At 41.3% G+C, this 21,731-nt stretch overlaps 1 protein-coding gene across 2 annotated transcripts in view; it reads left to right on the top strand.

Annotated features, from left to right (window-relative positions):
* SPTLC3 (serine palmitoyltransferase long chain base subunit 3) overlaps positions 1 to 18,199 on the top strand; it is a 153,993-nt gene extending 135,794 nt beyond the window's left edge. For both annotated transcript variants that reach the window (XM_086872596.1, XM_023923175.2), the window contains 4 exons: positions 1,482 to 1,608; positions 12,841 to 12,976; positions 13,920 to 14,049; positions 16,390 to 18,199. In XM_086872596.1, coding sequence (XP_086728722.1) covers positions 1,482 to 1,608; positions 12,841 to 12,976; positions 13,920 to 14,049; positions 16,390 to 16,503 — 507 coding nt within the window. In that variant the 3' untranslated portion in view covers positions 16,504 to 18,199. The remainder of the gene's footprint in view (positions 1 to 1,481; positions 1,609 to 12,840; positions 12,977 to 13,919; positions 14,050 to 16,389) is intronic.
* The last annotated feature ends 3,532 nt before the right edge of the window (positions 18,200 to 21,731 follow it).

Raw genomic sequence — 21,731 nt, 5'->3', positions numbered from 1 at the left:
GATCAAATGGTTGCTGATTATTTTCTCTTTTCATACCCAGCTGAATGTATTTTTTAAGCAGTCTGCTGAATGAGTGGGAAGCCTTTTTAGACAGCCCATATGGTTGTTGTCAGAATAACATTAATAAGGGCAGCTCTACAGTAGAATAAAAGGGCTATAAGAAAGTATAAACTGTGTATTTCTTACTGTCTTTTTTGGGTTTGCCCCTGGAGTTCTTAAAACCAAGTGTCATAATATATCAAGAATCAATTTTCTTTTTTTCCCTGGCTTCCTGAATTTTTATCTGTGCATTTATTTCTTACCAAAGACAATGTGGGTAATGTAGCTAGAAAGTGTAGAGAGATTAGACCTGTGAAAAGTAATCCCATGTAATTTATCCTCTAATCCTTGGAAGTTTTTTCAAGTGAAAACAGGTCACTCTTTTCACGCCTGTGTATCACTAAGCTTTGCCTCAGGCTTCTCAGTCTTGGAAGGCTGCTCACCCATTCACCCACTTACGTTCCTTTCTGCATCCAAAAACTCACAGTGGGGCTATTAATTCTGCATCAGCTGGAGCCCAGAAGCCTTCTTAGCTTTTAACCAAACCCTTAGGAATACAATTGCAATATGGCCATGCACAACCTGTGTAAGGTTAGGTAAATCTTCATCCTCAGCACTGGAGTTACTGCATAAACTTACCCAGTATTTTGGTAGTGATTTGTGTTACTCTCACAGGATTTTTTTTTTCTTATGACATTTTTTTTATCAGAGTCAATTTTCAAGCAGGCCTCATCCCTTTCTTGCTAACATGCACTCAACTTTTAATGTGGTAACTGGAACTGTGATATTTTGCACTAGGAGATATAAGTTGTTATAACAGTGATGATCTTAGGAAGATCTGAATTCCTACTGCATGCCTGGATTCAGGAGAGTTACTGATGTTTTAGACGTGCCAACAGTATATCAGTGGTTTTTCTAAGAGGACAGGTTGTGTTCTCAGTAAATGTTTAAACAATTATACTGACTCTGGCATGACTGCCACACTGATTGAAAGTTTTGATTGAAAATTTATGTGCTAATAGACAAAGATAGATCCCAGTAAGGTTGCTTTTCCTGGGCTAGGTCATGTGGCAGAGGGCCTATACTGATGTCATATAGCCTTTGTTCCATTACCAGAGGAGAACTAAGCAGCATTATTTTAAGTGCAGCCGTTCATTGGTCTTGAAATTATTTTGGCTCTTTTATAATAAGTCTTAGCACAGAAGTAAACATCATTCTATTCCAGACTTTTGTTTTGGCTGTAATTTCCCCACTTTCATGGTAAAGCACCTGCCTGATGTTTCTTCAGGACATGTATTAACAGTGGCAGCCAAGAATGCAATCCAGTAGCTGGTGAAACGTCCTCTTCCTTTTGCACGTTCCCACTCCTGCAGTAGTTAAGAGGGGGATTCTGCTGTTTGGCCAGCTCAAAGCTCATTCATGCTTTGTTTTGCTTGTGTAAGGACCTTGTGGACTTTTTACGAACTCATTCTCACAGTGCTGTGTACGCCACATCTATGTGTCCCCCCGTAGCAGAGCAAATCATCAGGGCAATGAAATGTCTCATGGGACTGGACGGGACAACGCAAGGTAAGCCACCTTCCCTACTTCCTTCACTTATTTCAGCTGCTACCAGAGCATCTCTCTGGGTACACTCACAAGCCAAACGTCATCCAGCGAAGAAGTATTGCAATGGCAGTGCAAAAGAAATCCTTGTTATTATAAAATTAATACCCAAATCATCATATTTCTAAGTGCTGTCGACCCAGGGGTTTTTTCCATGCTCATCACGCAGCAGGGATGGAAATCTTTTGGAGTTCTGGCTGTATAGTTGCCAGCCCATCCTGCTTTGCAGCAACAAATAGAAATACATGGATTTCCCTTGGAGTATATTCTCTGACTTTGTGGTGGGGTTGATAAGGAGATGCCTTCATTTATGGGCTATAGGTGTTGTCAGTTCAGCTTCTTTGTAAGTGTGAACCTTCAAAAAGGCAAACAACTCAAGCATGGTGCAACATTTCTGAATAGGTATTGTATGTTAAATGGTAGTATGAGAAGATGATTATAATAATTCCTACATCGCTCAGGCATCGATTATGGTGTCCTGAGCCTAGTTCTGTACTAACTTTTGTCCCAAAAGAACTGACTCCTTGGTGTCCTTATGAAAAATTAGGTGTATTTCTATTCATCTCGTGAAGCTGCAGATACAGCTATTGTCCTGTCCTCTGTGTGATGTGCTTTATCCTCTATGTGACATTTTATCCTCTGTGTAATACGGTTTTCTATACAACAAGCAACAAAACAACAGTGACATACCCATCTGTTATTGTTTCTAAGCAATGCTGATATGTGTTCGATGTTCTTGGGCTTAAATCCCAATATGGAGAAGAAGTGATTGAATTTGTGTAGTTTTTTTTAAGGAATGCCTGAGAGTCATGATATTCTTTAACACCCAGCTGATGATGCAGATTCTGCTCTGAATTGCAATCTCTTTTATAGTGGCCCAGCAGTGCTTTTTTCTCTTACTTTGTCTGAGACTAAAAGGATTAATTCTGCATTAGTCCTCCCAGATAGATAGATAGATAGATAGACAGACTGGGATAAGGTGGGAATGGAAGAGATAAAGGGTAGGTGAGAGCAGGTAAGATGCTCTGCACTACTCGGTTGCACTGCCCTAGAGGGCTGCTTCAAACCATGATAGATACAAGGCTATTGAGATATTCATCTCAGCACTTCAGGGAGGCCAGAATTGACAAGACCCAGAGTACAGAAGGAGGAATAGATGATCCAGTCCCAGTGCCAAATGCTACTGAGTGCAAGGACAAAAGGCAGCAGAACTCCAGCGCAGTGCGCTAATGATGAGGAAGCGATGCTTTTGTCATTTTGGCAGAGAAGCCAGAGCATAAAACTGCTTCCAACTTAAAACTGGACGGTCCCAGCTGCATGTGCTGATGCCTATGTGTGTTTGGTGTAAGAGACCATCTCTGACATCTTTCTCATCCCCTGGGCCGGGCACCGCTCCTGCCCTGGCGCTTGCCGTGAGAGGGCGGTCTGACACTGAGCCACTGGGACTCGCTGACTCCGGCGCTCGCAGATGCTGCGTGTAAAACACCAAACATGCAGAGCATTTCCAGGCCTTCAAAGCCTGCTAAAAATGCTCTTCAGCTAGCGTGAGTCTGCCTGCAGTTCAGTGCAGGATAAAGAGGAGAACTGGGTTCAAGATGGAGTTTTTTAAGATGTGCGTGTCTCTCTTAAGGCTGAGTTTGAAGCATTTGCTCTTCAACAAGCAGCATTGTTTAATGACACAGTGTTTGGATTTCTGCACAAAATAAGAGCTTATTAAGTCTTCTGCAAATCTGTTATGAAATAAATTAGTGCTCTGTCAGTTTTTAAAAAATTGTCTCGTAATGTGAAATGCAAATGAGTAGAAAAACAAATGAATAAATCATATATCACAACTTAGACCATTGCACAAAGGCTAGCAAGCTGGCTGTGATGTGTAAAATTGTTTCTTGTCCTTCTGAGCCAGACTCATTATTTTAGTCTTTTAGGTTTCCTTTCATGTGGGCCTCCCTTCATTAGGCTGTCTTGTGGACTACAAAAAAACCCACAACCCGAAATACAGGAAAAAAATGCTATGCTGGACCACACTACAATGTGTTGCTTTGGCATCAGAGACAGGAAGGTGGTGGCATAGAAAGGAACAAGGAACAGAAGGGAGAAAGCACTGTCTCTCCTTCAATATTTTTAATTCCAAGGGCAATGACCTTGGCTGAGTTGTTTAGGTCCACTGTCAGAGAAGGTGGTAAATCCTGCACACGAGTCATTCTTGTGAGAACATGAGCTGTGGAGCAGAGAAGTTTCAAGTAAACCAAAGTTGCTGTGGGGTTGTACCGACCATGTGTTCTCTGGAAGCCTCTCAGATCCATAGGAGTTTATTTTGCAATTTCAAATGGCATTCTCTTCCCACTGGACAATTTGGGGAATCCTTTATAAGATGTCCACCAATGGGTTGTCCTCCAGAGGTCATTTCTCAGGGAGAGTGAGCCTTGCAAAAATGACTGGAAATGCTTTAGACAGTAATGAAATTAGAGTTTGCTAAAAAAGTTCCATGTGAATTAGAGGGTGCTGGTTGGAAAGAGAATGAAATAAGGGGACAACAAATGTGTTAACCCAGCATGTTCTTACATCTGAGCTTTGTGACTCCTCAGCAGATGAATAGACAGCTAAGAGAAAGAAGACTGATTTGGTCATTTAAATTGCCACTCAGAAAAATCCATGTTTTTTAGTCTTCTTTATTTTCTCAGATAAAAGACTATTACGGTCTCCTGAATTTCTTGCTAGTTATTCACCACTAATTTGTTAAGCAGCTGATTTAGAAAAGACTAGCACAGATGAAATTATGTAGTAGGCAATGCCAGAGCCCAGAAGTGCAGATACTGCTTGTGTATCCTGATGTGCGTCCAATTGAGTCATCTTCCATATTTTCTTCCTTTGTTTTCAAGAAAGAATATGGTTGTTTGGGAAAAGAATCAGGATATGCATTTCCAGGATAGGATCAGTACAGGGGATACATGGCTGCAGGTTATGAGTAGATGTTTATGGGCCCAGGGGGGTACTGCTTCATCACAAGGAAAGCAACAGGTTAGCACCTTCAGAATAATTCTGTGAAACCTGAACTGTTCAGCTGGAAATTACTCACAGCCAGTGTCTGTTCCATGCTGAAAGGCATAAACATGTGGGTATGTCCCACATCAATATTTGTGATAGTTGTGAGACATGAATGTCATGATAATGTGACTGGGAGGATACTGCAGAGCCCACAGCCAGCTATTACAGTTTCATTTATTTTGCCGTATCTTCTGTCATGACTCAAGAAAATGAAGAGCAAGAAATGCTAAATTAGGAGAAGGTAGTAGTTCCCTCAAAACTGATATGTGGCATTGTTCCTGCCCAGGAAGGAGGAACAGGTTGAGGTCAATATTACCAATATTTCTCGAGCAGCTATATCCAAAGAATCAGAAACTGACTACAAAAGATGCAAATGTGAAATCAGTTTTTTAGTGGAATAAAAGTCCTGTTTTTCTCAGTGCCACATTTTCCAGAACTCTGAAAATCGATGTCTTGTAGAGCAAAACACATTTGTTCTTAGTAACATAACATCATAGACACTTTCATAGTTCCTATAATAGAGTTGTTCAAAAGTGTATGAACTTCTGGCAGCTGTATTTCCTCTAGTAATGTCATAAGGCAGCAAGTTCCCCAGTTCAGCTCATGTAGTCTATTAAAAAAAAAAAAATCATTTTATCCCTCTTAAGCCTTTGTGGCCTTTTCATCTCAAATGTGTCTCTGCTCATTTATTAGGAAATATGGGAAGCAGAAGTTCCCATGGCATTTACCCTTTATAATTCATAATATAGATATTCTTTATGTGTTCTCCTCGTGGCTTTCTCATTACACCACTGGAGATACCGCAGGAAACTCAGCAGCTGCCTTAGTGGTTTTATCCCATGATGAGACTGGAGTTGACTCAGAGTGTTTGGACCCTGCACAAATTTGCAAGTACACTTACTTGCATGCAACACAGCCCCTCCAGCTGTGACCTTAGACCTTTTCTTCCTCCCCCCTTTCTGCATGAAAATACCAAAAGCATATTTTTACACTTAAATGTGATAGGTATAAAAGAGAACCATTAGGCAGATGGAGTTAAGACTGCTGGGAACTCCAAAGCAATTTTTTGGATGACTAATAATAGATAATACTGGTGTAAAAAGCAAGTTTCAGTATTTGTAGAGGAAGCATTTTTTCTGTTTGATGCATGGTACACAATAGTTCACCAACAACAGTGGGCATTTTTCATGTTTTTATGGGATGCTGAAACATTTAAAAGCTTGTCCTCTGTAATCTACTAGCAGAAGATGTTTTGTTAAAAGATAATTCCTGAAGCTGTTTAGATTGTAAGCATTTCTTTAAAATGTTCATTTACTTTGCTATTTGTGCTGATTAGTTTATCTCTTTCTTAAATACTAGTTTTCATTTTATCAAACTCTTGAGTTCTTGCATTTGAGCTCATTCAGATTGTGAGAAATGGCAGAATGCTGCTTTCTGTTTCAGTTTGGCATTAAAGAAATAATTTTTAAAAGGTTCCTTTTTACGATAAGATCAGCCTCAGATTTTTTGTATAACTGGAGGACCAGCTCCTTAAAATTTCTCCAACATTTTCCTTGGCTATCTGTCCTCAACAGTCTTTTGAAAACATTAGTTTTGCTTTGTCAGGATCCTCTGTAAATTGAGAAACCTTAGCTCCATATCACAGTGACCTGACATAAACCAGCACTGGTGCAAGGAAGTGCAGTCTTGTCCTCAATTTCTCCTCCCCCTGCCTCATGGCCCTTCTCCCTACACCAGCGTGAGTGTTCGTGCAGCCGTGCAATGAACTGAATCAGAGCACTGATGTAGCTGAAAAATAACCAACCCTCCCACAAATGGTTAGCCTACACCCCAACTGGTTCCCAGAGCCAATCTGCCATATGGCTCCACGAGCCCCAGTGTCAGGATTTGAGCAGCTGGAGAGGAACAATCCTTTTTGCAGCAAAATAAATCTGTGCCAGGCAGGACTGATCATGAAACTATCACTGGAAGCTTTAAATCTGCCAGTGACTTAGCGATGGACCCCTTGGACCTGCGCAAAGCAGCTTGCAGAATCAATCATGCTGAAGCCTATCTTTTTCAAATCCTTGTTTTGCTGCTTCATTCTGAGGGGATTACTTCTCTTAGGTCCTCAGCAAGCAGAATGCTTGAACCCTGGCTTAATTTTAAGTTAATATTCCCAGTGAGTATGTGGTTACTTTTCAAGCCCTTAAGCACAGCACTGACTCCATGACTAGGGCTCCCAGTCACAACAGCAGTGACGATATTAGTGATGATAATACCCTGCCACAATTGTTATTTGTCTAAGCTGAACATCACAGATGTTCTCCCAGCAGTGGATGATGGAACAAAGCTAAATTCTGATGTCTTTGCTCAAAATGAGTGAGACATGCTGCTCTGGTGGAGACACCTGCCATGTCATCCACCTGCCACAGGACATCAAATGTATCCATGGAGGCTCAGTTGATCTGAACAAGCAGGGGCTTTGGACTAACAGTCTTTGCAGTGATTTGCAAGATCTCTGAGGATTAATCAAATTCTACCTCATTTGCAGTTACTTTTTTCATATTCAGAGTTAAGCCAGTGCAGCACTCCTCTATCAGACCCTGCCCATGGATAGATGTTCCCTGCATCCTGACATCAGCATCAGCTGCAGGCAGAGGAGGGATGTCAGACATCTGTGTCTGTCACAAGCTTTGCTTTCCCCAGGGACAGCAGCAGGCAGCTCCATGACACAATCCCCTTCCCAGGGTGTCTTTGCTGCTGGAAGGGAGCGAGGATCCCTCCTCTGCTGCAGATGCTGCTGGCTCTGCGGTGCCCGAGGAATCCAGCGCTGCTCTCAGCCTGCCAAGCTGAGCAGAAAGCAGGAAAGTGCCGTTCCCAGCGGCGTTTGGACCCCTGGCACCTCAGAAACACCTGATGGGATGCAGATGGAGCGTGTTGTGTGCCTGCTGGTTTTCAGCAGGACAGACCCTCTCTGTGATCCATTACCTGTGCTGGGAGTAACCAGGGCTCAGCCAAGGCTGGCTGCTCTGTCCCTGCATTGTACATCTGGTTACAGATAAGGGGCTGGGTAGGCAGATCTGACTCATTTGAGAAATGAAGTAAAAATGACCAAAACTTTGCAGTTTTTCTCCTTTCTGCTTCAACTGAAATTGCCATTTTTCTTCCCTTAATCTTCTCTGAAAAGTGTTTTGCAGCAGTTCACAGTTAAAATAAGTCCTTAAGGGATTATTTAGCAACTGAATTCAGCTGAAATTACTAGATTTCTAGCTAGCATTAGATTGTAGAAGTAAATGTCTTCACTTCTCCCCAGTTCATAGCAAAGTTATACTTTATGAAGATTGTTTTATCTGAGAATGTATTTCCTTTAGGCACCCTGCTTTTATAGCATTCTATTTGTGATTTAATGCACATGGCGGTACATGTGTGTTACTCTTATAATGGAACCAGAGGAAAAAAATGAAAATCTGTCCATCTGCAATAGTTCAGTGAGAAAGAGCTATTGTTTTCCAGTTTTTTTTCAGCCTGTGGAAGATTGCCTTTTCCTATCTAATTGTTAGTAGAGGAAGGGAGGGAGTTGAGTGTTCCATCCAAGGAACACTGACACCAGCATGTAAAAGCTCAATTGTGTAACTAATTATCTAGAAAGAGCCTATGAAACAACAGCTGGAGAAGATGAAAGCAGGTGGATTTGTGTCTTGAAGAGTCCACCACATGCCGAAAACCAGTACAGTGTGGGGTCATCTTTCATGGCATGGGTTCAGGAAAAATAGCTCTCCTTCACCTCCTACACCTGAGATCTCAATATGAAAGGTTACAGGTTGCTTATTCCTCTTTTCAATGAACTGAGTCACAACTTCCAAGGATAGGAGCCTACAGGAAGAGTTCAAAGGTGGAATGTTTGTGCAGGAATTTAACATAGGCAGCTTCCCTGCTTATGAGCATTTTGCAGGAGGCAAAAGCAGACATCTCTAGAAGAGGAAAACAAAGTTCTGTTTTAGAGAGCTGATAGTTTTACTGCCTCTTTTGCTGCCAGGATAAGGTCCTCAGCTGGCATGAACAGCAAAGTTCTGTTGAAGTGCAGAGCTGTGCCAGGTAAAGCCAGCCTAAGATCAGGCCCTAGGACATGTAGTCAGGATGCCTTCCTGATGTCAGGTGCCCTGAAAGTGTGTGACAAAGCTTCTGCCAAGTCTGTTACTCCAAGTGGCTCTCCTAAAAAGCTTGTTGCTTCAAAGAAATTATGAGCAAACTACTACATTTTTATTATTTCTCTCTCTCTCACCTTCTTTTTGTATTTTTCTTTCAACTAAACCATACTGATTTTGAGCTATAAAGCTTTGTAAAAGCCTGCATAACTTAACGAGCCAAGGCCAGCAGTATGCAATGATGTGTGTCACATAAAAATGTAATCAGCATTTTTCCAAGAAGTGCCAACACCTAAAAACTTTGCAGTAAGCCATATATTTTTTAAGTGGTGCAACCAAATGAAAACTCTAAATTTGCCAGCAGAAGGTGGATTGCTGATGCAGTAAATCTGCTTTTCTTGTACCATCCAGGCAATTAATCCTTTATTTCAGAAAAATCCCCATAAACCAGCTGTGTGTGTTCCCAGCAGCATAAAGATAACTTGTTAAATTTGGGAATTGTTTCACTTTTTCAATCATTCACTTTCCCCTCTTTCTGTCCCTTCTTAATTCAGCCAATAAGAAGATATAGAGCACTTAATAAAGTCGTTCTCAGCCTTAGCTGAATACTCTGGAGCATTAGTGTGCTTAGTTTTAAATAGAGGATGGATGGTTTTCCCTGTCCAGGCTGTTTTTTCCAAACATATGCTGTGTTGTGGTTCACATATTTCATGGAATATAACTCTCTGGATATGCTGCATGCTGTGCTATAAGCTGTTTGCATAGACTGTAAATCCTCAAGGATTTGGCAAAGTAAGAATTTTGTAACACATATATTTACTGTCTAGGGACCTGATCCTCTAATTAGTCCCATGCAGGTAAATTCTTACACTTTCATAGATTCAGCCATATTCTTTTAGCTCAAGGGTCTGCTCAGCAGACTTTCACTCAATAAATATTAAAGGATGCAAGATCCCAGCATCAGGAATCAAAGAAAATGCTTTCTAAATGTGGTGCCTTTAGTTAAACATCCCACAGTGAATTTGGACTAAGACCTGATTCTATGCTGAATTCATCACTCTTAATCTGCGGTGTGGGGGGAAAATCAGGCCAATGAGACAAAAATAAACATTTTTCTCAGATCTGCCTCCTTATCTGCCATTGGAAGGTCCCATAAAAGAATGAAAAAGAGTGTTGAAATACAGCTACAAATTGAAATGGTTTTATTGCTCTTATTGGGACAGCATATAAGAAGTCTGTGTATATGATGTGTGTCTGTGGTCTTTGACCACAAAACTTAACATGAGAAAGGAAAGTGTTGACATTTGTTAAAGAAATAGGTTCGTCCCAGCCACCCACCCACAAATACTGTGTGTAGCAATCATCTCCTAATGTTCTTTTTTTCCCTCCAGATATATGTGAGTTCTCTGATCTTTTATTTGGCTCTTTAATGCATCCCTGCAAATGAAATTAGTATTCTGGGACGTTGCTGAAACATTCAAGTGGCTCTTCTGCATCAGCACTGGCTGTCGTGAAATGAGCTCCAAAAGGAGTCTTGAAAGGGGGGATCTCACATCACAAACTGGTTGAGGATATAGAATCAGGAAAGGAAGATTAGAAAAGGAAGAGGTGTTTGATTTGGGGGGGTTGTCTGCGCCTCCTCTTTCAGCTCTAAAGTTTCCTTAGCTGGAGTCTAAATTTCCAGCACCAAAAATAAGTAGAGACAAAACTGTTCAACTCCGGGCCCTGCGCATATGGTTTGATAAACAGCGAAGAGCAGAGCCTGGAATCCTGCATGGCTCACACTGTGTTTCCAGCTCTGTGGTAAACACATGAATAGAAAGGAGAAGGCAGCAAGTCTTAAACTGCACTCGCCAAGAACATCTGCATTTATGAAAAACTTTCCCTAATTGAAAATCTAGTAGTTTCAAATGCTTTCCAACTGAGAGTTTGGAAACTAGCTCAGGGGCTGCTAAGATAGCAAGAAACAGCAGTGGCTTTGAGCCCCCAGTTCAGGTTACTCCCCCACCCTTCTCCTCCTAACTTGGACACTGAGGAGGTGCTAATAACATCTTCACAATTTCTTACAAGGGAGAAAAGTCTCTGTTTAGACTTCAACCACATTATTCTGTAGTTCTCTAAATCCCTGTCCTTACCATCATCTCCCCTTCCCTCCTCCTCCTCCTCAATACTTCCTCCTGTTTCTTTGAGATCTACTACACCAAAAATATTTTTGGAAATACCACAGACTATTGTTTTTATTAGTGACTGGAAAGCTTTGTAGTAGGATGCTTTTGTGTTTCATTTGTTTTCCTTGCTCTGGCACAGCTGTTTTTGCTTTAGCAGCTTTAGAGAGATGGTTAAACTATTTGTGGCCTTTTCTAACCCAGCAGATCTCTTCCACTGAGTGCTTTAAACTGAATGACTGAGACTGTAAGTAACAGGTTGTCTGCGTGGGCAGTTTTGTGCATAAAGTTACAAATGCACTGTTTTTATGAGATCTTTTAATTTGTTCAAGCAAAACTCCAATCACTGTGAAGCAAGTCCCAGTTTCCCTATAAATTTCCCAGCCAGAATGCTGACAGAACCTTGACTCAGGAGGATACAGAGCAAATGAAGTAGTAGATCTTGTCTAAACCTATACATGTTCAGAAATATTAATGGAAAAGATGTTCATGTAGGTGTGGTGATCCCCACTTCAGCCAAGAGGGGAAAGGAAGAAAAGCCAGAGCAGATGGTGGGGCTAGAATGTGGTCTGAGGACAAACCTGCCAAGGTGGCATGTAGCTGCTACAAATGTCTTACTGGCCACTGTGGTTACACAGAGCAAGATGGGGAATGAGGGAATGGGCATCCAGTCAGAGGATGGTGACAGCAGAAAGTGGTAAATGAAGAATGAAGTGAACAAAATGTAAAGTAAAATGAAAACGTAAATGGAGAGTGAAAACGTAACACATCTGTGCAAAGGCAAAGGGAAAAGCAAAGGGAAAAGAGGAAATTAGTTGCACTGGAGGTTTTAGTGTTCATGTCTGGTGACATAATGTAAGTGATACTGAAAATATGGGCTGATGAACAGCAGGAAAATGGAAGTTAGGAGTGTAACTGTGTCCTGCTAAATCCCAGTCTTACCACACATTCTCACCACCTCTGCTGGGCAGACACAAGCTGCTGAGCAGTAATTGGGTTTAGAGACCTGCTGTGCTTAACAGTGGCTTGGCAGTTTGTTTCTGGCAAGGTCAGGCACGTGGCAGACCTGGCTGGATTTGGCTGTGTGAACTTGGGCTGGCACTGGGCAGGTGTGTGGGTATGGAGGAGGTGGCACCATCCCTCTCAGCACCTCACAGCAGTGGAAAAGCAACGCGTAGATCAGCTCACTGACTGGATATAATGCAGGAGGAGTGGTGAAAGGACATATTACATCTTACATCTACTATTACAGTAATGTAGTGCATGTTTCTTACCTCTTTATGCAATAGGTTGGGAAGCAATTGCACTTGTCAGAAGTGGCAGTTTGTGGCACTGCAAAAGAAAGGTCTTTCCAAGCACATTTTTTCTTTGCTGTTTTTTGTCTTTTTCCCTCATTAAAAAATAATTTCTTTCAAGTCTCCTGTCAGTTTTCCTGGGGGTCCCATCTGTGGATCTATGACTAAATGAGGCCAGGGACAATGCAGAGATAAGAGTTACACTGAGAAAGAACATACTCAATCTACATATCCTGTCTGCACTACTTCTCTGTAGGTGTGTGTCATCTAGGAGGTTTTATTTAGCACAACAAAGTCCAGCAAATTATCCACATGTCTATCCCCAGACAGGGACTGTTGTGCCCAAGAGAAGGCACCTCACAAGTACAGGAGTATCAGCCTTCCATCCTACAATGCCATAGCAATCAATGTAGTTGCATTTAGCTCATTCTATGTTTTTCTTCTCAATCAAATAGCAACATTTACATTTCAACCAAACAGTTACCCCCAGTCCTGATTCTTGCCTGTGACTAGACTCCAGTTATGATCTTTGCACTGACAGTGCTCCTGACTGATTTGTTTCAGGGCTCCAAAGGGTGCGTCAGCTGGAGAAAAACACAAGGTACTTCAGACGAAAACTGCACGAAATGGGCTTCATCATTTATGGCAATGATGATTCTCCCGTTGTTCCCTTGCTCCTTTATATGCCTGGTAAGATAGGGTAAGTACTGAAAAAAACCTGCTGGCAAAACAAGCACTATTCAAGTTTGTGGGTTATTTGGTACACACTGCAGAAGATGATGTTCTCTGTGGTAGGTGAAACATACACTGTTATTTGAATTCATCATTTAGTTGTTTTCTTTTAAATTTGCCCCTAGGTTTAATTTTGAGTTGTTCCAGATGTCAGAATTTTAAATTTTTTCTCTTTTCCTTTTTAACATGGTTCAGAATAATACTTTTGATAACATTTTGAATTTGAATTTTTTGGTTTTGATTTTGTAATCATTAAAGGAGACACGTTGCCTTTGATGTATGGATGCTTTTTTTTCCCCCCATCTCATCTTTGAATGGTCTTGCATGTTTTACCATTCAGTTCCTCTCAAGTAGCACTTGTGCACTGACTTGGGCACACAGACCAGAAGTCAGTAGTAGCATAATGTACGTGTTGAGCTGTAGGGAGTATTTCAGGTGGCTTAGGTCTTGTACATGCCACACAAGCCTTCCTAACTGGCAGAGCAATTGTGAGAGCAGATAAACCATCACACAGATTGATTGTTGGTGTGCATCACACCTACTGATGTCCAGGAACCAAGCATTCATACCTTCCACAAGCCCACCCTCTTCTGTCCTTAGGGACTGTGAACGCCTACATTTGATTTGTACTCAAAGACTTTAATTGACATAAATGAATCATGTCTACCCTGCAGAGCCCTCTCTGCCTTCACATTTCCAGTATTTCTCAGCCATTTGGCTTAGTGAGACACTAAGCAGCAAAGATTCTCAGTCCTGCTGGTAAAATTCTGGCTTTTATAGAAATTGGTGGGAATACTCAATCAATTGAAAACATGATTTTACCTACTACATGTGAATGTTTTCTGTCTGTGTTCAGTTTATTTGGGATAATGAATTTTTGATTTTTCTCCTTCTACTTTTTCTCTCCTTAGGGCTTTTGCAAGACGCATGTTAGAAAAAAATATCGGGGTGGTCGTGGTTGGGTTTCCAGCTACTCCTATCACAGAATCCAGGGCTCGGTTTTGTGTGTCAGCTGCACATACACGGGAGATGTTAGACACGGTAAGCGCAGCAGATGTCCTGCCCAAATTAACTTCAGCTGCAAAGGAGGCTGGGAGAAGCTGTGCCTCTCTTACTTTGAATCTCAATAATTCATTTTTACATTTGTTTTCCTGGCCTTGTCACTTGATCTTTAAAGGCATTTGAGCCTGATACATTTTATTTTCTAAAATAAATTATGGGACACTTAACTTCTTATGTTCTTCTATTTCTGATAGTGACCAAATCTGTCATCACTAATAAAAACCTACATGGCCAGCACAGCAAGTTTAATGCTATGTCAAAACTATCAGAGTAGGAAACCTGAAACTATATGGAAATAACTGAAAATCAGGTTTTCCATATCCATATTTCCATGTGTTTCTTGAATTGCAGAAATATATGGGACAGCCTTGGGGGTACAGGTGGAAATTGCAAACAGTATTTGGAACTGTTTGAACCTAATCAAGTTTAATTGCTGCTGTCTGGCCAGTCTCAGTTCTCTATCTTTCTCTGATATCAGAAATACCATTAGGAGTATGTTGAGACTTCCATCACAAACCTCTGTTCCAACACAGAAATGTGTTTAAAATAAACTCTTTGAAATTTTCCATTTCTTTTTTTTGCCGAAGGTGTTTTTGGCCTGGCTTGAGATGCGTTCTTTCATTCTCAGCATAAGCCAACTTCGAGGCATGAAACAAAGAGGCTAAACAATAAATTTCAGGCTTTGCTTTTCCTCTCTCTGCACGAGTGTTGATGGTCAAGGCTAAAATTCCTTGAACGTGGAAGGGCGTGTGAGTTAAATGTGCCGCTGTTCATGCAAACATACCTGCAGAGAGTTCCTGACTCCACTTTTGCATCCTGAGATGTACCTGGATGTGGAGGCTGGAGCCCTGCCCTGCTGACCAGCTCCCATACCAGTGTAGATAGCTTTGAAACAACATCAAAAACCTGCTTTGCATGTGTGCAGTGTTAAATTCCTGCTGCTTTTAAAGGTGCAGTAGTTATTAACAAGGTACAATAGCATCAAGGTAGTATTTCGTAGAACAGAGCATAGCAACGTTCTTGTGTTGGTCATTACCAGCTCCTGCTGTTTGACTGTGAGGATTTTGGTTTTGTCACTGGCAACAGGCCATGAAGTTGATCTGAAGTCAAGTTGATCTTGATTCATCTCCTGAGGTTGCTGCTTTGATTTTCTTCCTTTCCCCCCATCCCCAGATGTAAAGCCCACCTCATTTTTGGGCTGTCACTCTGCATTCACTTCCTGCTACCTGCAGCTTGCTGCTTCCAGGGAAGGTCTGACACTCCCCAGTCATCCCTGGGGGATGCTTTGCTTTTGCCACAGTGCTCGTGGCACTCTTACAGCACATGGAATGGAAATGCCCTGAGTTTAATTACTTGCAGAAAGAAAGCTTTTAGGACAAAACACTTTGTGACTGTGCCTAAACCCAGGGTAACAATAGGTAGCAGGCACAATGAAAACGTTTCCCTCTGGCAAAATTTGTTTTGTATCTCAGCCTGGAACTAAAGAGGAAAGATCCATGAAAGGGCAAGCTCCCAAGAATTACTCCCTTAATGATCTGGAAGATATCTTTCTGCATAAATCATTACTAAATTACTTCTTTTTGTTGTAAATTGCTTCTTTTTGTTCATGACCTTGTTTAGTGGCTTAACAGAAATGGGCTCAAAATCAAAATTGCTGTTGCCTTCTTCGATGCCAAAAGGTTGGCTGCTCTTGAATGGGGGTCAGATGCTGCAAACCACTGAGCTGCTTCCCTATGGTACAGAGTTCCTTGGCTACTTTTCTAATCCACTGGGGACACAGCTCAGCAAGTTGCATTACAGTATTAATGAACAAAAAATATTTGTCCCTGTGACATTCACTAAAATCACCTTAACCAATTCAGACTGTTTATGCTGACTCTGCTCAGCACTGTGACCTGAGCACTGCCCAAGAAAATACATTGGGAACTCCAGTCTTTGGGAGCTATGGAGGAAAACTGAAGTATAGCCTCACACATTCCTTTTGCACAAGCAAAGATAACTTTTTATCTTGGTTCTTGCCAAGATAAGTGCTTTTGGAAAAAGTAATTTTTTATTCATCTGTGCTCAATTAATGTACTTACTAATAAACCATAATCTACTGAAGGAGTAAATTCCTTTCTCATAGATGCTGTTGTACATCTACAACTGCACTGATGTTCACTGTTGTAGAATGAATCCAAAATTTTCCCATTTGTCCTTTTAACTTTCTCTAGTTGATTTTTTTTTTTTTTTAATAATCTTCTTGTTCTTCAGTGAAGTAGAAGTTACTAGAACTTCATTTCTTTTCCAGTAGGATTGACAAAGTATCATGTTTTACAGGTTTTGAATGCTCTGGATGAACTGGGTGATTTTCTACATCTGAAATATTCTCGGTATTCCAAGTCATCTCATCCTGAACTGTATGAAGAATCTAGGCTTGAACTTGAAGACTGAGTTTTCCACCCATGAAGAGAACATTATGATGCTATGAAAGGGTGGAAAAACTGAAAACTAAACAATACAAATGCATTTCTTCCCTTCTAAGGACAATTTTTATTTCGCAGTTAATTGAAATGAGGGGAAGCTCGGGTGTTGCATCACTTTGTATCAAATTTCTGTATTCAAGAGACTGAAATATTGATACAGATTTGCCTCCCCAGGAGATCTGTCCTTCTTAAGGTGTTTTTGATGCAGAAAGAATGGATCCATTGATCCAGTTGCTAACGTACTGCTTTTGATATGGCCCTTTTTTATGAAGAGTCTTCAGATAGTCTTAATTGTGACTGAAATAATAAAGTTTAAAAAGTTAATAGGTTCCAGTGTAATATAGCTGAGCTTCATCAGTGAGACTGACTTTGATCTGTTAAAGAGCATAAATGGAGACGCCGGTGTGGACTGCTACAAAGGAATGAGCAGCAAGTGACCTCTTTAGCTAAGTTGCACTATCATGCATTTCTCTAAGGACAGAAAGTGTTAGAAAAAGGCTAATGCAGAGAACAAGGAATGTAGCCTGATGAGATCGTGTATTTCTGACAGCAGGTTATGGAAAGTGAAAATTCCTCCTCTCCAGAGACCTTTTCTTGGTCACCTAAATGCACTCTAAACTTCGAATTGTACAAAAATTTGTGCTGAGACATAAACAGAAATGCTTTTCTGCCAACTCATTTGAGTTACAAGCTATCACCTCTTATCAGTACCTAAGTTCTTCAGCAGGCTTCCTCCCTTTTTGTGGAGCAGTAGTAAATAATTTTAATAAACATTTAACTTTCCCGTAAAAACCTTGATCAAAACAGTCAGATACTTGCAGTTCACAAACTGCAGATGACATTTATGGGCCCATTCCTAAGTTTCTTGAACTACTTATGGGCCTCATAAATGCACTAACAAGTACATAATGCCGAAGCTGTTAGTTACACAGAACGTGAAGTTCAAGATACCATAAGCAGTTCTGCCACCTGTTAAATAGAAAACTCCACCATTTCTATACATGCTACAGTCATCCATGAAATAACATTTCTTGAAATATTTTTGTCTGTTTTATGCATGTCAGGGGCTGGTCTGTCCAGGGTTTTTTTTGAGTTGTTTGTTTTTCAAGTAATTATTGTATTTCCTGAAGAGCAAGATGCCCTTGTTCCCCCTTGTCCACTGCCTGAGTGACAAATGCTCAAAGCTACCTGAAGGAATTGTTCCAGCCAGCACTTTCCCTGCAATGCCAGCAGCCACAAGAATCAGGGCTGTGTGGGCTGAGTTGCTGGAAGGAGATTGGAGGCTTTTTCCATTTTATTTTTTTTTCCCCAGTGTTGAAAAGCAGTTCTGCAGCTTTAAGAATGAACTCCAAACAATTCCACACTATCAAATGTCATTGTAAACACATCAGATGAGAGATGTTTAGCTTTCTGTTGCACAGATGTACCACACTTTCATGTTCTCTTGAAAGCTGTGGTGTAAACTTAACCCACAGCTGCAATATTAGATTTAAGAACAGAACAATTAAATTGCGGAGTACCAATTACACTATATTACTCCCTGCTTGTTAAAGCAGCTTTCAGGATATAACAAGGCTGACTGATTATGAGGGCCCATTTTTTGTTGGATTTTTGTTGTTGTTGTTGTGCAAGTTAATAAAAATCCAGTGGTGCTATAACTTTAAGAATTGATTACAACACATTCCGTAATATCAAATGTCGGCTTTAGGAAATGTTTATCAAGGGCTGGGGGAGGACTAAGCGTTGTGTCATGTGATTCTTCACCGTGCTAGATGGACTTGAAAAGCACTGAAAAGGCTCAGGGGAGCTGAGTTTGTGGATAAGAGCAAACTCACTGTATAAATGTTTAAATATTCAAGCAGAAGACAAAGAGAAATTAGGAAACATGAACTTCATCTCGGAGTAACCTGGCAGTTTGTGGTGCACAGCTTTGTTACGTGCAGGGTGAGTGCACTTTCCATGACAGGAGATGGGTTGAGAAATTTCCACAACCTGTTTCTTGAGGAAAAGTACTGGGTTTGATATATCACTGTTTGATCTCTATTGCTGAACATCTGTGGCCAGATCCTCAGTTGACTTCTGACCTTCCATCTTGGGGTATACAGCCATAGTTTATATTTCAGCAAACATTATTACACGTGCTGTTGCAGGCAACACACAATTTCTCTCAAAGAGAGGCCTGAGATTGATTAAACTACAGAGTGATCACTTTCTGTACCCCAATAGGGGAATGTTTTCAGTCTAAAGCCAAATTCTTCCTGCCCTCAGAACATTACTCTCATTCATATTAAGGAGACAGGACAGCTATTTTTTAGAGACTGTCAGTTGATTTATTATGTGCTCTCTTCTGATTTCTTCCATCCCTTACACAGTAAAGAAAGTACACACTGACTACCCCTGGGCTTGGGGAACAGTTAGAGAAATCTCTGTTCCACTTGTGCAATAATAAAACTCCCAGGAACTTCAGTCTTTTAGATTTTCCCCACGAGGTTTATAGTCTGGCACTTCTAACAGTGTGAAGTTTTTCCTCCTGGTTTCCTCCAGTTTTAATAGATTTAGAGCTGATCAGTATTTGAAGACTTTATTTTAGCTCATGTCTGAAAAAATCTGAGTAGCCATTAGGGAATTTGCACCTCTATCACAGGATCACATATTTCCTAGAATGTGCTCCCTCTTCAGGCATGCATGTTCTTGGAAAACATAGTTCTCTGCAATTGCTTTAGAAGATTTTGAAGAGCTGCCTTCCATAAATTAAAAAAATGCTCAAGCTGCCATATTTTAATCCAGTGGAAACGTAAGTATAACTACACTAACTTTTTGTGGGCAATCTGCATCCTGTTATCCTATGTAAAATCCTAATTGACCTTTATGATATGGGAAAAATCTAGAATTTCTGTTTGACAGAGAAACTGAATTGTTTGCCCTTTCCTGCACCTTCATTTGTTCTCATCTTTTTGAAAGTCTTCATCTCCTGACCTTATCAAACTTGTGAAGGTGGTTCCCCCCTCTACTTCTGTCTTTTTCTATTGTTCTCTCTGTTCTGCTCTTTTCTTTTGGGGGAAAGCACACAGGCAGCTGCAGTGGACCTGAGTGCAACAGTTGGCTTTCTGGGCATTGCCTCACTGCCTGCTTTTCCTGGTATTCTCATCAGCTCCTGCAGACTTTAATCTTTCCAAGTAAAAAATTGGTTTGAATTTGAATTTCTATGCTGAACCTAACCTGGACTGCCCAAGATGTTGAACCAGGAACGGGTTTGTTCTGTCATTTATGCAAGTGTAGATCAAGTTAAGTCTTGCTTTGAAGTCAATACTGTTGGTTTAGAATTGGTACAATTGTGAGAGGAACCTGTCAGTGTGAGGTGAGCTGCCTGCATTTGTTTCAGAGGGGTTTGAACACTGGCGTCTCCGGACTGTTTCACAGCCGCTGCTTTTCACAGGGGACCAAGATATGGAGTGGATCTATTTAAGGTAAGATTTCAGCTGGGTTTTATTTTCTTTCTTTTTTTTTTTCAAAATGTGTTTGGTTGAAGGTGTGTTGCATATTTCCCTGTCCTGCTGAGACAGGGAATAAAGTAGTGATGTATGAAAAGCAGTCTGTATTAAAGGTGTTTATGTACTTTATAGCCTGCTTCGAAATCCAATAGAGATTCTCTAATATATGATCTGCTTTTTATTTGTTTAATGAAAGTTTAATTGTTCTGCAATTTAAAACACAGATCAGGACCAAATCTTAAAGAAACCACACCACCAGCCAAGAAATTACAGATGTCATGCCATTATTGGCAGCTGAACATTTGAGCCTCCAGATGCCTTCAAAAGCAGCATCTAGGTGTTTCCCTCATTTACTCACACATCCAGGGTGGTTTGTGCTCCCTGCAGATCATTGTCACAAGACAATGAGAACTCACTTTATCTATTGGGGTGGCAGAGCTTCAGACTTGTCAGGGTGGTCCCAAAACCACCATCCAGCTGACCACACAAAATAAGAGTTCAGCAACACTGGGACAGCAGTCCGGGGTCTGAGTAAGGCTGGTTGCTCTGCACTTACTGAAGAGGGGAGTGTGTTTCCACATATGTAGCATGTCACTGACAAGTGGCATAAGCAAGCAAAGATAAATCCATTTGTAGCACGTGCTAACCAAATGAAAAGCATAAGTGTAGTGGCACAGGATCTGGAGAGACGTGGTAGGCCTGGAGACTTGGACTAGGTCCAGTTGTATACAGAGACTTTTTGTGCAAGCATTACAGGAGTTAAATCTTTTTAACCAGCTAGGTGGAGTAGTGGAAAATGTGCCCTTTAATATCAAAATAGTGACTCTGAAGGAGGCAAACAGAGACATCCCACCACCTGTGTTACTCCAGTTTGTTTATGAAGAGAAGGAAGGATAGATAGGGTGCCATAGCAGGTGACCCTGATATTTGGTACTTTATTCATAGAACCTTTTTGGAGAGTCACTTCTGTCAGGTGCTGTGCTAAGGTCCAAAACTGTTAATTGTTATCAATAGACACAAATTCTACAGCGTTTGCTGCAGGGGTGGCCAGGGTTGCTTGATCCACCAGCTATAGAAAACTGTGTCTGATGCTGGAAATTACTCAGAGATTGTTTTAGTGACAAGAGTGTACTGAATCTCTGATGGGTGGGATGCCCTTTTTGGGTATGGCTGCTGAGATGCTAGTGCTGGGACTGCCTGTGCTGAGGTGAGAGCTGCCTGTGCTGCTCTGCCAGGCACACCTGATGTGGCTCCAGGACAGACATGACAGTCTTGTCCTCATCTTTGCAGATGCAGGACTTGGTCTGTAGGTCACTCCAGCAGATGAGCTTCTTTCTGGAAATTCATCTCAACCAGAAGATGTAGCCAGGAAAGCAGGACTCTGTAGGAAGTCTAGAAAATCAGTTGTCACAGGTACTTGTAGTAACAGAGAAATGCTGACGTGTGTGATGGAGCAGTGGTGCTTTGTTATTACTTCCACTGAAATTGTCTCAAGGAATTTGCAATGGACATGAGCTGACTCTGCTGTCCTGTGGGTGGACCGGAGTATTTGCATCTTCCAGTTCCTGGAGAGCAGAGCTGACCTCTCGTGCCATGATGTGCCGTCAGGTTTGTTGCCCTGACCTTTGGTACCTCTGTGTCACCAGCTCAGAGCACAGCTGCGCGTGTTGGGTTCCGGCGTGACCCCGCATGGTCTGTGACACAG

The sequence above is a fragment of the Cyanistes caeruleus genome, chromosome 2, assembly GCF_971803275.1.
Source record: "Cyanistes caeruleus chromosome 2, bCyaCae1.hap1.1, whole genome shotgun sequence".
Classification (NCBI taxonomy): domain Eukaryota; kingdom Metazoa; phylum Chordata; class Aves; order Passeriformes; family Paridae; genus Cyanistes; species Cyanistes caeruleus.
Note: the sequence above shows the minus strand (reverse complement) of the source record. Positions and strands in the feature narration are given on the sequence as shown.